The sequence below is a fragment of the Miscanthus floridulus genome, chromosome 4 (genome assembly GCF_019320115.1).
Source record: "Miscanthus floridulus cultivar M001 chromosome 4, ASM1932011v1, whole genome shotgun sequence".
Taxonomy (NCBI): Eukaryota; Viridiplantae; Streptophyta; class Magnoliopsida; order Poales; family Poaceae; genus Miscanthus; species Miscanthus floridulus.
The window spans coordinates 32,262,968-32,275,676 of NC_089583.1; the positions used below are offsets into that span (position 1 = coordinate 32,262,968).

General features: G+C 48.0%; 1 protein-coding gene and 1 pseudogene across 1 annotated transcript; both read right to left on the reverse strand.

Annotated features, from left to right (window-relative positions):
* Nucleotides 1-1,337: 1,337 nt before the first annotated feature.
* Nucleotides 1,338-3,370, reverse strand: LOC136551264 (putative F-box/LRR-repeat protein At5g02700). Its single transcript, XM_066542845.1, has 3 exons — nt 2,287-3,370; nt 2,026-2,175; nt 1,338-1,909 (listed from the first exon to the last, which is right to left on the reverse strand). The coding sequence occupies exons 1-3, from the start codon at nt 3,289-3,291 to the stop codon at nt 1,520-1,522; spliced, it is 1,545 nt and encodes a 514-aa protein (XP_066398942.1). The 5' UTR covers nt 3,292-3,370; the 3' UTR covers nt 1,338-1,519.
* Nucleotides 3,371-6,887: 3,517 nt separating this feature from the next.
* Nucleotides 6,888-10,596, reverse strand: LOC136551265 (F-box/FBD/LRR-repeat protein At3g26920-like; annotated as a pseudogene).
* Nucleotides 10,597-12,709: the final 2,113 nt, after the last annotated feature.

Below are 12,709 nucleotides of genomic sequence, written 5' to 3' on the forward strand. Positions count from 1 at the left end.
AAGGGAAAGCACGGGTTACATCGGAGGAAAAGAGAAGAACGAGAGAGAGAGGAAGTCCCTCAGAATCGTCGGGTCCTTTTTATCCTTCATGTGGGTCCCGCCGACCCTGTAGATGACATCAGGGACAGCTCCACGTCGTAGCCCTATCCGCCACTGGTGCCATGCGCAGGCGTCGTCTACCGGTCATGGCGTTCCATTCCGTCGCAGCGGACGTCATGGTGAGCTGACGCGTCTGTCAGTGTTCGTACGGGGGTTAGGCAGAATAGCACCGGTATGCTCGATGTTGTTCTTGATGTGAATCCTCATGTATGGCCCATCATGGCCACGGGTTACATCGGGACATGTCGGTCTCTTCCTTGGTGTCAGGGTTTTGACCCAGGCTCATACGCTTGGACCTGGAGTGGCTGGTGGTGGTATGAGTCCCCGTCGGGCGAGGCGGAGCCCGTCCCCAGAGGTCGGGCGAGGCGGAGCATAAACCCAAGGGTCGGGCTTGGCGGAGCTCGCGGCCTCGAGGTCAGGTGAGGCGGAGCATAAACCCAAGGGTCGGGCGAGTCGGAGCTTGCGCGCCTGGGGTTGGGCGAGGCGAAGCCCGCGGCCGTGGGGTCGGGTGAGGCGGAGCCCGCCCCCAGAGGTCGGGCGAGTCGGAGCTTGCGCACCTGGAGTCGGTTGGAGCTGTAGTCGCGCCCTTGACCGCTAGGATGAATCAATGTTGATGGTTATTAGCTCCTCCTCTTCGGGATACCCTAGTATTGGTCCCCGACAGCTATGCATCTAGATAAATTCTAGATGCATAGCAAAATAGATGAATTAAAAAAGTCAAAGCTACTTATAATTTGGAGCGAGGGAGTATTTAGCTTCATAGCAAAAACTAGAAATGTCAAAATGACTTATAATTTAGAATAGAGGAATTAATTCTCTCTTGATCCCAAAGACTGAAACTCTCTAGATTGTATGGATTTTTCTGCTGTTTGTTGGGTTTCATTGATTTATCCTCCAACTAGAAAATTATAAACCCTCTCACTGTTTGAAGCTCCAAATGGGCCCAACCGGCTCCTAGCTTTGAGCTAGGCCGTCTGTTCCTTGCGCTATCGCGTTAAAATGCAACTCAGCACAAAGGGCTAAGCCGTGATTCATCAAAAGGAACAACAAACCACCAAACGTAATTTTGGGCTATAGTTTTTGCTATAATTAAGATAAATAAATTATAAATAACCTGTTGCGCTGCCAAGCACAATTAAAGAAGATCAAATAAAAGAACATTTAAAACAAAGTGATATTTTCACACTAGCTCTACTTTATTAACAACATTACCTGCAATATCAAACATTGCCAATAACTTCTGCATAAAGATCTAGTTCATTAGAGATTAGAAAGTCAAATTGTGGCGCTGTCAGACTGCCACAACTACACAAATCTTACAATACACATAGTTCATTTAGCACCCCCCTACTTCCACACTAGAAAAAGGAATAGACCTCATCAAATTTAACAGCAAACAAGAGTACGAGTCAAGCAGCAACTACTCAAAGGATGCGCATACACCTACCCCTCTTTCTTCACATTCGAAGGGATCGGTTTTAGACAAATCATGGGCATGATTAATATGCATGAACGCATGCCCACATCTTTTAGTAGTAAAATAAAACCGAGCACATCTTGAAGCCCTTCTCTCCAGCTGGAGCAGCTGATGCTGCTCTGCAAGAAATCTATCAGTCACACTGACCCTTTGGCACTCAAATGTCATTGACTCCAGCATCTTTGCGTTCAGTACAAAGAATGTGGCAAAGTTAACTTGTGACTTTATGCCTCGATAATTACTCAACACGACTATCTTGAGACGGATGTCAAGGCATTTAATAAGATTATGATGTTTACGGCGCCATAAATTCTGGTGTACCCCCCTGTATGCCTGAAAAGGAAAAAAAACAGTATACAAACACAATTAATTCAAGAAGAATTGACACAATATTAAGTCAGATCCAAAGAATATATGAACACAATTAATTACTAGTTTAGTATGTTTACCTGGATATACAACTTCTCCAAGCATGGGAAGAATCTCATTAAGTCAATAATCAGATCCAGGCTAAGATTTAAAATAAAGACTGCTAAAATCTTGACAGTACATGCTGGCATTGTCGAGTTAATGATCCGAAATCCCTTTATGCGGCATGGCTGCATGAAACATGCATCAGCACATTTATAAAATTCGATATTTCAAGTTTTTTCTGCACACGGAAAAGCAACTCAGAACCTGTAGTCAAGAGGTAGAAAACCAAGAGGTACCTCAATAATCGTTGAGCCCAAAGCGAGCCCGGAAGAGTGGTCAGCATAACTTAGGCAACCCAAGGTCTCCAGATTAGGTGCTGAAATAACTGATACTCGTAGTCCCGTGCCCGTTCGTGGTGATCGAAGATACAGAATCCTTTTAAGGCAAGGGGCATCCTGGACAATGAATTCTTCTAAGCGGGTCATCGTTTGATCATACGCAGCACTCACCCCAGTGCTTGTAAGGCTAGCTGAGTTGATCCTGACACAGCGGCAGCCAAAGATTCTGCGAAGCAGCAAGCACTCGAGGACGGGAGAAGCAGCAATGATGCTATGCAGGGAATCCTCCGAAATGATGACCCGTTGAAGTGCCAGCTTCTTGAGCCGGGGGAACTGAAGTGCCAAGGTGATGTCGTCAGAGAGGTGGCATTGGCTGAAAGTGGCAACGCAAAGGGACGACGAGAACCCGAAGGTAGACACCGGCTGAGGTGGCAGTTTCAACCCATCCGTCGCAAAGCAGTCAATCTCCTGGAGGTTGTCGAGGGCGGAGGATCGGAGCCAAGCATCCACAGTGGCGGGGCTGTCCCATAGGAGTTGTGCGGGGAAGCGAAAGCGGCGGCCGGGGCCCCGGTGGGAGGAGAGGATGCGGGAGACGACATCGATGGTGCGAAAGTCACCGCCATCGAGGTTGAGAGGGGCGGAGCGCCAGAGATGGCGCCACCGGGTGGCGAGGATTCGCGTGCGGGCGGCATCTTTGGTGGGGAGGAGAGAGATGACCTCACCTAGAATGGCGTCCGGGAGGAGGCTGATTCGGTCGACCCCATCTTCTTCTTCTCCACCGGCTCCAGGCGGTGGATCTTGAATGTGGGATTCATCTCCTCCGGCTCCCGGACTCGGAGGATTGGATTCAGGTGCACTCGTCGTTGGTACCAGCGGCGAGATGTTTGCTCCACCCTCCTGTTCCGAGCTCGCCTCCGGCTTCCTTCTCTTGGCACGGCGAAGCGCCGCCGCCAGAGCCTCCATGGCCGCCGGCCGGTGGGTTGGTTGGGGACGAGGCGGGTGAAGGGGAAAACGACGGCTGGCTGAAGCTCCGTAGGGTTTGGGTGCGTGCAGCATCGAGAGGCCTCCCGTTGCCGGCCCATGGGCCCAGATCATATGCGTTAGACTTCACAGCCAATTTCGAATGCAAACTTTGAGCTTGAACTAACATATGTTAGGAAAAAGTTCATTTTAACTATCCTCATAGTCTAGTTTTCTCCCTAAAATTTAAAACCGGATAAATCACTTCCCTCAACTTTTAAAACTGTTTATTTTACCTCACTGACCCGGTTATAGGTGGTTTTCAAAGGCGGTTTTATTTTTTTTTCTTTTTTATTTATTTTGGCTATTTTTTTTGAAAAATCATAGTAAAACACAGAAAAATTATAAAATGGAAAATTCATTTTTCATGAACTTCACATGAGTAGATCTACACAGTGAATATATAATATGGTACTCTTTAGTACAGAGTTTTTGTTGTAGCTTTAGATCTATGATTTTAAGTAATTAATTCAAAGCTTGAGTTTCTATGGTTCAATTGTGGTGAAATTTTATTGTGAGCTAACTATTATATTATTGAACTGTAGTAAAAATTTCATACTCATTAGATCATGTATAACTAAGTTATAGATTTATTTAGTTTTATGCTTGTTAAATAGTTTTAAAATAGTTAAAAGTCTGTAAAAATAGAAACGAGTATGAAATTTTTACTATAGGTTAAACATATAATACTTAGACCACAATATAAATTTCACCATCATTGAAACTGCAGCTATGAATTAATTACATAAAATCATAAATCTAAAGCTACAGCAAAAACTTTATACTAAAGCATACTATATTATATGTTTACTGTGTAGATCTATTCATGTGGAGTCCAAAAATTAGATTTTTTATTTTATAATTTTTCTGTGATTTACTATGATTTTTTAAATATTTAGCCAAAATAAATAAATAAATAAGACAAAACAACCTTCGAAAACCACCTATAACAGGGTCAGGAGGTAAAATGAATGGTTTTAAAAGTTGAGGAAGAAGGTTTACCCTATTTTTTAAGGAGGAAAACTAAACTTTGAGGATGGTTTAGGGAGGTAAAATAGATTTTTTCCCATATGTTACGTTGTAAGTTATAAAAAAAACATATGTTAGTGTAAGGATATAACACCAAAAAGAGAGAATCGGCATGTACGTATGCTTCTATTGCATGATAATTTTCTCTTTTACGTTTCTTATTGTACAAAACTTCTTTCAAAAAGCTCAAACTTACATTTGCGTGCATCCGTACGTCACCTGCACATCGATTTTTTTTTCGGTGACGGCATCCGGGGACAGATAGACACGGCTTCCCATTGGCTATCTTATCTGTCCACTTGCTCCTGTTCGCACCTCTAAAAAAATCTCTCTACTGCACTCAACCCCACCGTCGTAGCCTTATCTACCGCTCATTGGAGCTCCGCGCCCGACTCCACCGCTCCAACATTCTGCCAAATGAAGATGATGGGGTGCAAAGAATTATGTCTACTCTGATATCTGATTCTGTTCCAGAAGATTTATTGCAAAAAAAAAAAAAAACTAACAACTCTCTGGTACATATGGAAAGCTAGAAGCGACAAAAGGTTTGTAGAGAAAATTGGACTCCTTCGCAGGTACACCATGAGGTGGCTGCAAACATCTCGGTGGCAAATTTAATCAACTATACAGGTGACGACCAGAACTATACTGCACGACCAGTGGAAGGAAATGAAGGTAACAGCTGCTGAAACATAGAACCAGGCGTACAGGAACCAAGCCCTTCCACAAACACCACCCACACCGGTGCACGAAATCAGACCAGATATGAATCCTACACATGCAGGAGGCAATCCACCACCAGGCGCACAGCAACCAAACGGAGGAAGGCAGTGAAGCTGTCATGAACACCGCAAGTGCTGCAGCTCCGACACTGATGCGGAATCAACAAGCCGCTCACATTCAGTTCTCAGGTATGAATCATACAATTGCAAGACAGAATACCCAGGCTGCAATCCACGATTGGGTGAACTGGAACAATGGAACAGCATCAAATACACACACTGTACAACTCCCAGCACTGCTCCCAGGCTCCAGATGCTACACCGATGCATCCACGGTGCCAGACCAGGACTCTATATCCGAAGAAAGCTGGACTGGGAATCTATATTATCAATACAGGAATGCATCCACCTCAAAACATCTACATCAAGGCTGCAGTTACAAACTCTATCTCGGTGGTCATGGCAGAGGCAGCTGCCCTGGTGCTTGCTGCTACTGTCACCGAAAGACCACAGATACACAACATCACCTTCGTATCAGACAACCAGGAACTTGTCAACTTCTTCAATTCAGGTGATCAGTCCACACCGCCTGATTGTAGAATCAAGCACCTCACCCAAATACTCATCAACTCAACAAGGCAACGGAACACAAGAATCTACAAGAGTAGGAGGACCCAAAATCACATTGCTCATACATTAGCAAAACAGGCTTTTGTACACTCTCAACCCCACCCTACAAGTCTATCATTGTCATGTTCCAACAGAGATCATGTCATACAGTGCCCACCAATACTGGAAGCACTGCATAATGTACTGAAAGACCATGTAACAATTCTAACAGCTAGACGCTGTTGAAATATGTGCATGTTTGTTGACAAAAAAAAAAAAAAGAAGACGACTCCAATAAGTAGAGAACCCCACACAGATGCCTTCATTCTTATATAAACTGCATTCTCATGTGTTATCACCCGAAAAGTAGCAGAAAATGGGATCTGTTAGCTGAAGTTATCAGCATAGAAATCAGAGGCTCCTCTTTTGCTGCTACTGCGCTCTTACCTGTTTGAAAGTACATATGCCATTTTGTCCTAATGTTTCATAGTTTACTCAAATAATAGAGCACAAGTTAGTCCTACAATTATAGAATGCCATAAGGCTGAACTTATCTCTCCTCCATGCCATCTGTTAAACAATTTTTGCTTGGTTTGTAGTTATCCATCTGTAATCATATTATTATTTTTTTGTAAATTTGCCATTATAAGGTACATTGCTGAGCTACAGAATGAAAGCACAACAGACAACTAAAATGAGATTGATTCTCTAGGCTACAATGTATGGAAGACGGGCGGTACACTCCAAGCCGCGCCGGTGTTTCTAGTGCACCTCAGCCCAAAGGGCTGAGCCGTGATTCATCGACGAGCCCAACAAACCACCAAACATAATTATGGGCCCTAATTTGTGCTATAAGCAAAATTTAAGACCAATCAAGTAATTATAAGTAGTCTGTTGTGCTGCTGAGCACAAGTAAACAACATCAAATAAAAGAACATTTAAAACAAAGTTATATTCACACTAGCTCTACTTTATTAACAGAATTACGTGCAACATCAAACATTGCCAATAACTACTACATAAAGATTTATTGCATTACAGATTAGTAAGTCAGATTGCCACAATTACAGAAATCTTACAATATACATAGTTCATTTAGCAACCCCCTACTTCCACACTAGAAAAAGGAATAGACCTCATCAAATTTAACAGCAAACAAGAGTACGAGTCAAGCAGCAACTACTCAAAGGATGCGCATACACCTACCCCTCTTTCTTCACATTCGAAGGGATCGGTTTTAGACAAATCATGGGCATGATTAATATGCATGAACGCATGCTCACATCTTTTAGTAGTAAAATAAAACCGAGCATATCTTGAAGCCCTTCTCTCCAGCTGGAGCAGCTGATGCTGCTCTGCAAGAAATCTATCAGTCACACTGTCCCTTCGACACTCAAATATCATTGACTCCAGCATCTTTGCGTTCAGTACAAAGAATGTTGCAAAGTTAACTTGTGACTTTATGCCTCGATAATTATTCAACACGACTGTCTTGAGACGGATGTTAAGGCATTTAATAAGATTATGATGTTTACGGCGCCATAAATTCTTGTCTCCCACCACCTTGTATGACTGAAAAGGAAAAAAAAAAGTATACAAACACAACTAATCCAAGAAGAATTGACATAATATTAAGTCAGATCCAAAGAATATATGAACACAATGAATTACTAGATTAGTATGTTTACCCTGATATACAACTTCTCCAAGCTTGGGAAGCATCTCATTAAGTCAATAATCGCATCCAGGCTAAGAGAAAAAATAGAAACTCCTAAAACCTTGACAGTACATGCCGGCGTTGTCGAGTTAGTGACCCGGAATCCCTTTATGTCGCATGGCTGCATGAAACCTGTGTTAGCCCATCTATAAAAGTCGATATTTTCAAGTTTTTTCTGCACACAGAAAAGCAAATCAGAGCCTGTAGGCAAGAGGTGGAAAAGCAAGAGATACCTCAATAATTATAGAGCCCAACACGAGCCTGGAAGAGTAATCAGGAAAACTTAGGCAACCCAAGGTCTCCAGATTAGGTGCTGAAATAACTGATACTCGCAGTTGCGTGCCCGTCCCTGGTGCTCGAAGATACAGAATCCTTTTAAGGCAAGGGACATCCTCGACAATGAATTCTTCTAAGTAGGTCGTTGTTCGATTATACCTAGCACTCACACCAACGCTTGTAAGGCTAGCTGAGTTGATCCTAACACAGTGGAATCCAAAGCTTTTGCGAAGCAGCAAGCACTCGAGGACGGGAGAAGCAGCAATGATGCTAAGCAGGGAATCCTCCGAAATGCTGACGCCTTGAACTGCTAGCTTCTTGAGCATGGGGAACTGAAGCGCCTGGGCGATGTCGTCAGAGAGGTGGCATTGGCTGAAAGGAAAAAATCTACATCACCCCCTAGCCTTTAGCACTATCGCTACTTCACCCCTGAAGTTTGAAACCAGGTAACAAGCACACTAAACTTTGACAAACCGTTTAATTTACCCCCTATTGTGGCTTTGCCTTCTGGTTTTGCCTATGTGGCTTTCCAAGCTGGACCTTAGGGACACGCTGGCCCTGACCCGTTTTCTGCTGCATTGTTTTTGCGGCTTGCACGGCGGCCTGCAGTCCCGCGTATCGGCTTTCAGGAAAGCAAGCTAGCACCAATGGCAGAGGGCTGCTGGTTCAGTCAAGGCGCAGTTCGCGCAGTGTGCTTCGTAGGCGCATGACGAGCCCCGCCACTTCCACGCCTGCCTTCCTCGCGCTCAACTGCCTCGAGGACCCGTCGCTGGAGCACGACGCCCTGTCCGGCGCCGCGGCCGTGGAGCACACACCACTCTCGGCGCTATCCGTGGGCCGCGTCGAGACCGCCGCCGCCGTGCTACTCCCCTCGGTCGCCTTCCTCCTGCACGCCGCGCAGCGCCGGCTTCAGCCATGGCAGCTGCTGCTCTGCCTCGGCTCGCCGGCCCGTGCCGCGGACACCGCCGCGGCCGACGAGCTCGCCCGGCGTCGCGCACCTTGCAGCTGTAGGTGTCCCCGCTCGACCTCGCGAGGGCGAAGTACGGGGCGCAGATGGCGCGTGTGGCATCCTGGATCTCGCGCGTGTACAGGGCGGGGCGCAGTATGGGGCTCGACCTCACGCGTTGCGGGTCTAGGTGCTCCTCCACCGTGTTGCTCCGGATCTTGTTCCACACCCACCCCACGATGTCCTGCCCCTCGCCGAACACCGCCTCCACCGCGCGGTGACCCGTGATGAGCTCCATCAGCACCACGCCGTAGCTGTAGATGTCGCTCTTCTGGTCCACCTTCAGCATGTACCCGTACTCTGCAAACATTGCCATTGCAATTGCATGCGTCAGAACAATCGCTTCTCCGACGGCTCGTGCAGAGCCTCCCACAGGCTGCCGTTGGGCATGAACTCATACAGAATCATGGCGTCCGCGTCATTGTGCACGTACCCCAGCAGCTGCACGATGTTCCGGTGCTGGAGCCACCCCAGGAGCGCCACCTCCTTGAGCACGTCCGCGTTCAGCTCGCTCGCCGACACCACGGCGTCGCCGTCCACCGGCGCCGGCTGCCATAGCTTCACAGCGATCACGGCGCGCGCGCGGGAGCTCCGCCCTGTACGCCCCGGTCGCGCCCATGCCCACCATGTTTGCCTCCTTCACGCACGCCACCAGCCCACCACGTACGTCGGCGCTCGTGAACCCAAGCCGCTGGAACGCCGTCAGCCACCACGGCCACGCGCCCGACTCTGCGCCGAGATTCTCGTCGTCGCAGCAACTCGCGCCGTACCAGCGCCGGTAACCGCCCGTCCACGAACGCCGTGAACGCGGCGACGACGGCGAGCATCGCTGCAAGCCAGCCCACCGCGACACGCCTGAGGCGCGCGCTGTTTCACACGGCGTGAGGAGCGAGCGGTGGAAGGACAGGGCCGCACGGAGGGCGCCGCGGGCCCGGACCCGAACCCCGCCAATGCCAGTGCTTGCGTGCCGGCGATGCCCTCGCCGGTCGGGTTCAGGCCCCCACGCAGCCCACTCGCAGGCCACCGCAGGCGCCGCCATGAACACCACGAACAGGTAGGAGATGGAACTGGAGGTGGGGGATGACAGCTGGGCCCGGCAGCCACATTGTCACTGTCTGCCAACTTGGAGCGCCACGTAGCGCCATGTAGGCAAAACCAGGTGCCCAAAACCGCCCAGGGGTAAAATGACTGGTTTTGCAAAATTTAATGTGTTGGATACCCGGTTTTATAGGTTTGGGGGTTAAGTAGACCACCCACCATACGTCAGGGGGTTATTTAGACTTTTTCCTTGGCTGAAAGTAGCGACGCAAAGGCACGACGAGAACCGGAAGGTAGATGTTGGCTGAGGTGGCAGTTTCGACATATCCTGAAAAATGTAGGGGATCCATCAATCAATCTCTTGGAGATTGTCGAGTTGCGCGGGATCGGAGCCATGCATCCATAGTGGCGGGGTGGTCCTTTAGGTGTTGTGCGGGGAAGCGAAAGTGGCGGCCGGGGCCCCGGTGGACGGAGAGGATGCGGGAGACGACATCGATGGGGAAAATGTTAACGCCGTCGAGGTTGAGAGGGGCGGAACGCCAGAGATGGCGCCACCGGGTGGCGAGGATTCGGGTGCGGGCGGCATCCTTGGTGGGGAGGAGAGAAATGACCTCACCCAGAATGGCGTCCAGAAGGCTGCTGATTCGGTCGACCCCATCTTCTTCTTCTCCACCAGCTCCAGGCGGCGGATCTTGGATGTAGGATTCGTCTCCGCCAGCTCCAGGAGGATTGGAATGAGGCGCACTCATCGCTGGTAGTGGCGAGATGCTTGCTTTGACCTCCTGTTCCGAGCTCTTGGGTGTCTCCAGTTTCCTTCTCTTGGCACGGCGAGCCGCCGCCAGAGTCTCCATGGCCGGTGGGGGATTGGGGGAAGGGGGAAACACAGGGCTAGCGCAAGAGCGCCGCCAGGATTTTTTACTTTTTCCCATGGTTACCCACACTCCTCCCTTTCTCATCTTTATACGCGCTCCTGCACATTTGTCATACAGTAACACTCCTATGTTTTTACTATCTTTGCAGAGATGGCACGTTAGATGAGCATGTCAGCGTAGCCGAGAGCCTGAGAAAGCCTACAAAGCATGCGAAATGACTTATGTATCCCTGCTGCTTCTCTCCCTCCAATCGCTGACGCGTGGGCTTCACATGTCAGCTTCATCTTGAACCCCCCGCCATCACCCGCTCACAAAGCTCTTCTCTGAAGCACCACACAAGCTTCTTGCTGGCTTCGACGGAGACCACCACCAAACCGTCTAGGAGGTGGCAACCTCCAAGAGTAACAAGCACCACCGGCTTGCAACTTGATCACCTAGTGCCACTCGATGCAACCTCATGATGCAATCGCACTAGAATCGCTCTCTCACACAATCGAATGATCACTATCAAGCATATATGAGATGGAGGGCTCCCAAGCACTCTCAAGCATGGACACAAAGTCTCCCAAGGTGCTCAGCCCTAGCCATGGCCGAGACTACATTCTATTTATAGCCCCCACGAAAATAGAACCATTGTACCCCTTCATTGGGCATAGCTCGGGGTGACCGGACGCTCCGGTCAGATCGACCGGACGCACCCTGCCAACGTTCGGTCAACGGATGCACGCCACGTATCGCCTCCGTTCAACCTCAGCCGCTTGATCTCAATGGTCAAGTGATGACCGGACGTAGCACAGTGCCAAGATCGGACGCACCTCTGTCGAGTCCGGTCGTTTCCAGAGAGGTTCCATTCAAGTGATGCGGTGGATCTTGGATGTAGGATTCGTCTCCTCTAGCTCCAGGAGGATTGGAATCAGGCGCACTCATCGCTGGTAGTGGCAAGATGCTTGCTTCGACCTCCTGTTCCGAGCTCTTGGGTGTCTCCGGCTTCCTTCTCTTGGCACGGCGAACCGCCGCCAGAGTCTCCATGGCCGGTGGGGTGATTGGGGGGAAGGGGGGAACACACGGCTGGCGCAAGAGTGCCGCCCGCCACCCGCCGCCACGCTTCTCAACCTGACGAGGTCGGGTGCGCAGCGTGCACCATGCAGCATCAAGTCTCCCGTTTCCGGCCCATAGGCCCAGCCCACCCACGTTAGGCCTCACAACCACATTTTGAATACAGCCCCCTTTCTCAAAAAAAAAAAAAAGAGTACAGCTGCAGCACAACAGGGGATTGGTAGATGATGATCATGTTCCTCCCAAAAAAAAAGATGATCATGACTTCCCCTAAAAAAAAAGATGATGATCATGACTTTGCGCTTGAACTAACTTCTGTGTTATTAGAAGAAATAAAAACGATAGAGAATCAGCATGTAATTGGGTCGGAGTCAATTATTATTTCCTTTTTTTGAGATTTGAAATGATTTATTATTATTCATTTGAACCCACATCCTGTTTCTATTGCACGACAATCTTTCCTTATTTTTCTAACTAGCACACACGTCCATACATCGCAATGGGAGGAAAAAAAGCTATCAAACGTTAATGGAAACGGGGATAGGAATGTTATATATCTATTTATCTCTTTTTACCTTTTTGGTAAGTCGGCATAACCATGTCATCTATAATATAAGTTAATGTTTCAATAATATGTCCTATTAAGTCTATCTCAAATTAAAATACGGTCTTGATAGATATACGCACCTAAAGTGATTTGTGTGTGGCTAGCGTCTAAGGTGATTTCTTACTCGGCACCTCGTTGCTCTCGTGCGAGAATTTGTCTAGACTAGATTCGTTGCTATCTTCTACTCCTACTGATTGGGAAATTCAACTAGGTGCCTGGGATTGGAGAGAAAAAAAGAGATCAATGAGATGCCAGAGATCGACTGGGTGCGGTATCCATCGGAGGGCCTATTTTTTTTTTTCATTTTTAAAGAGTGCATTATTAATAACTGTTGTGGAAAGAAAATAAATTCTCTCCCTACTCCTTTTTAAGAGCTGAAATAATCTAAAATCTGAGAAGTGAGTTGTTGGAGATACTCTTATATTTACA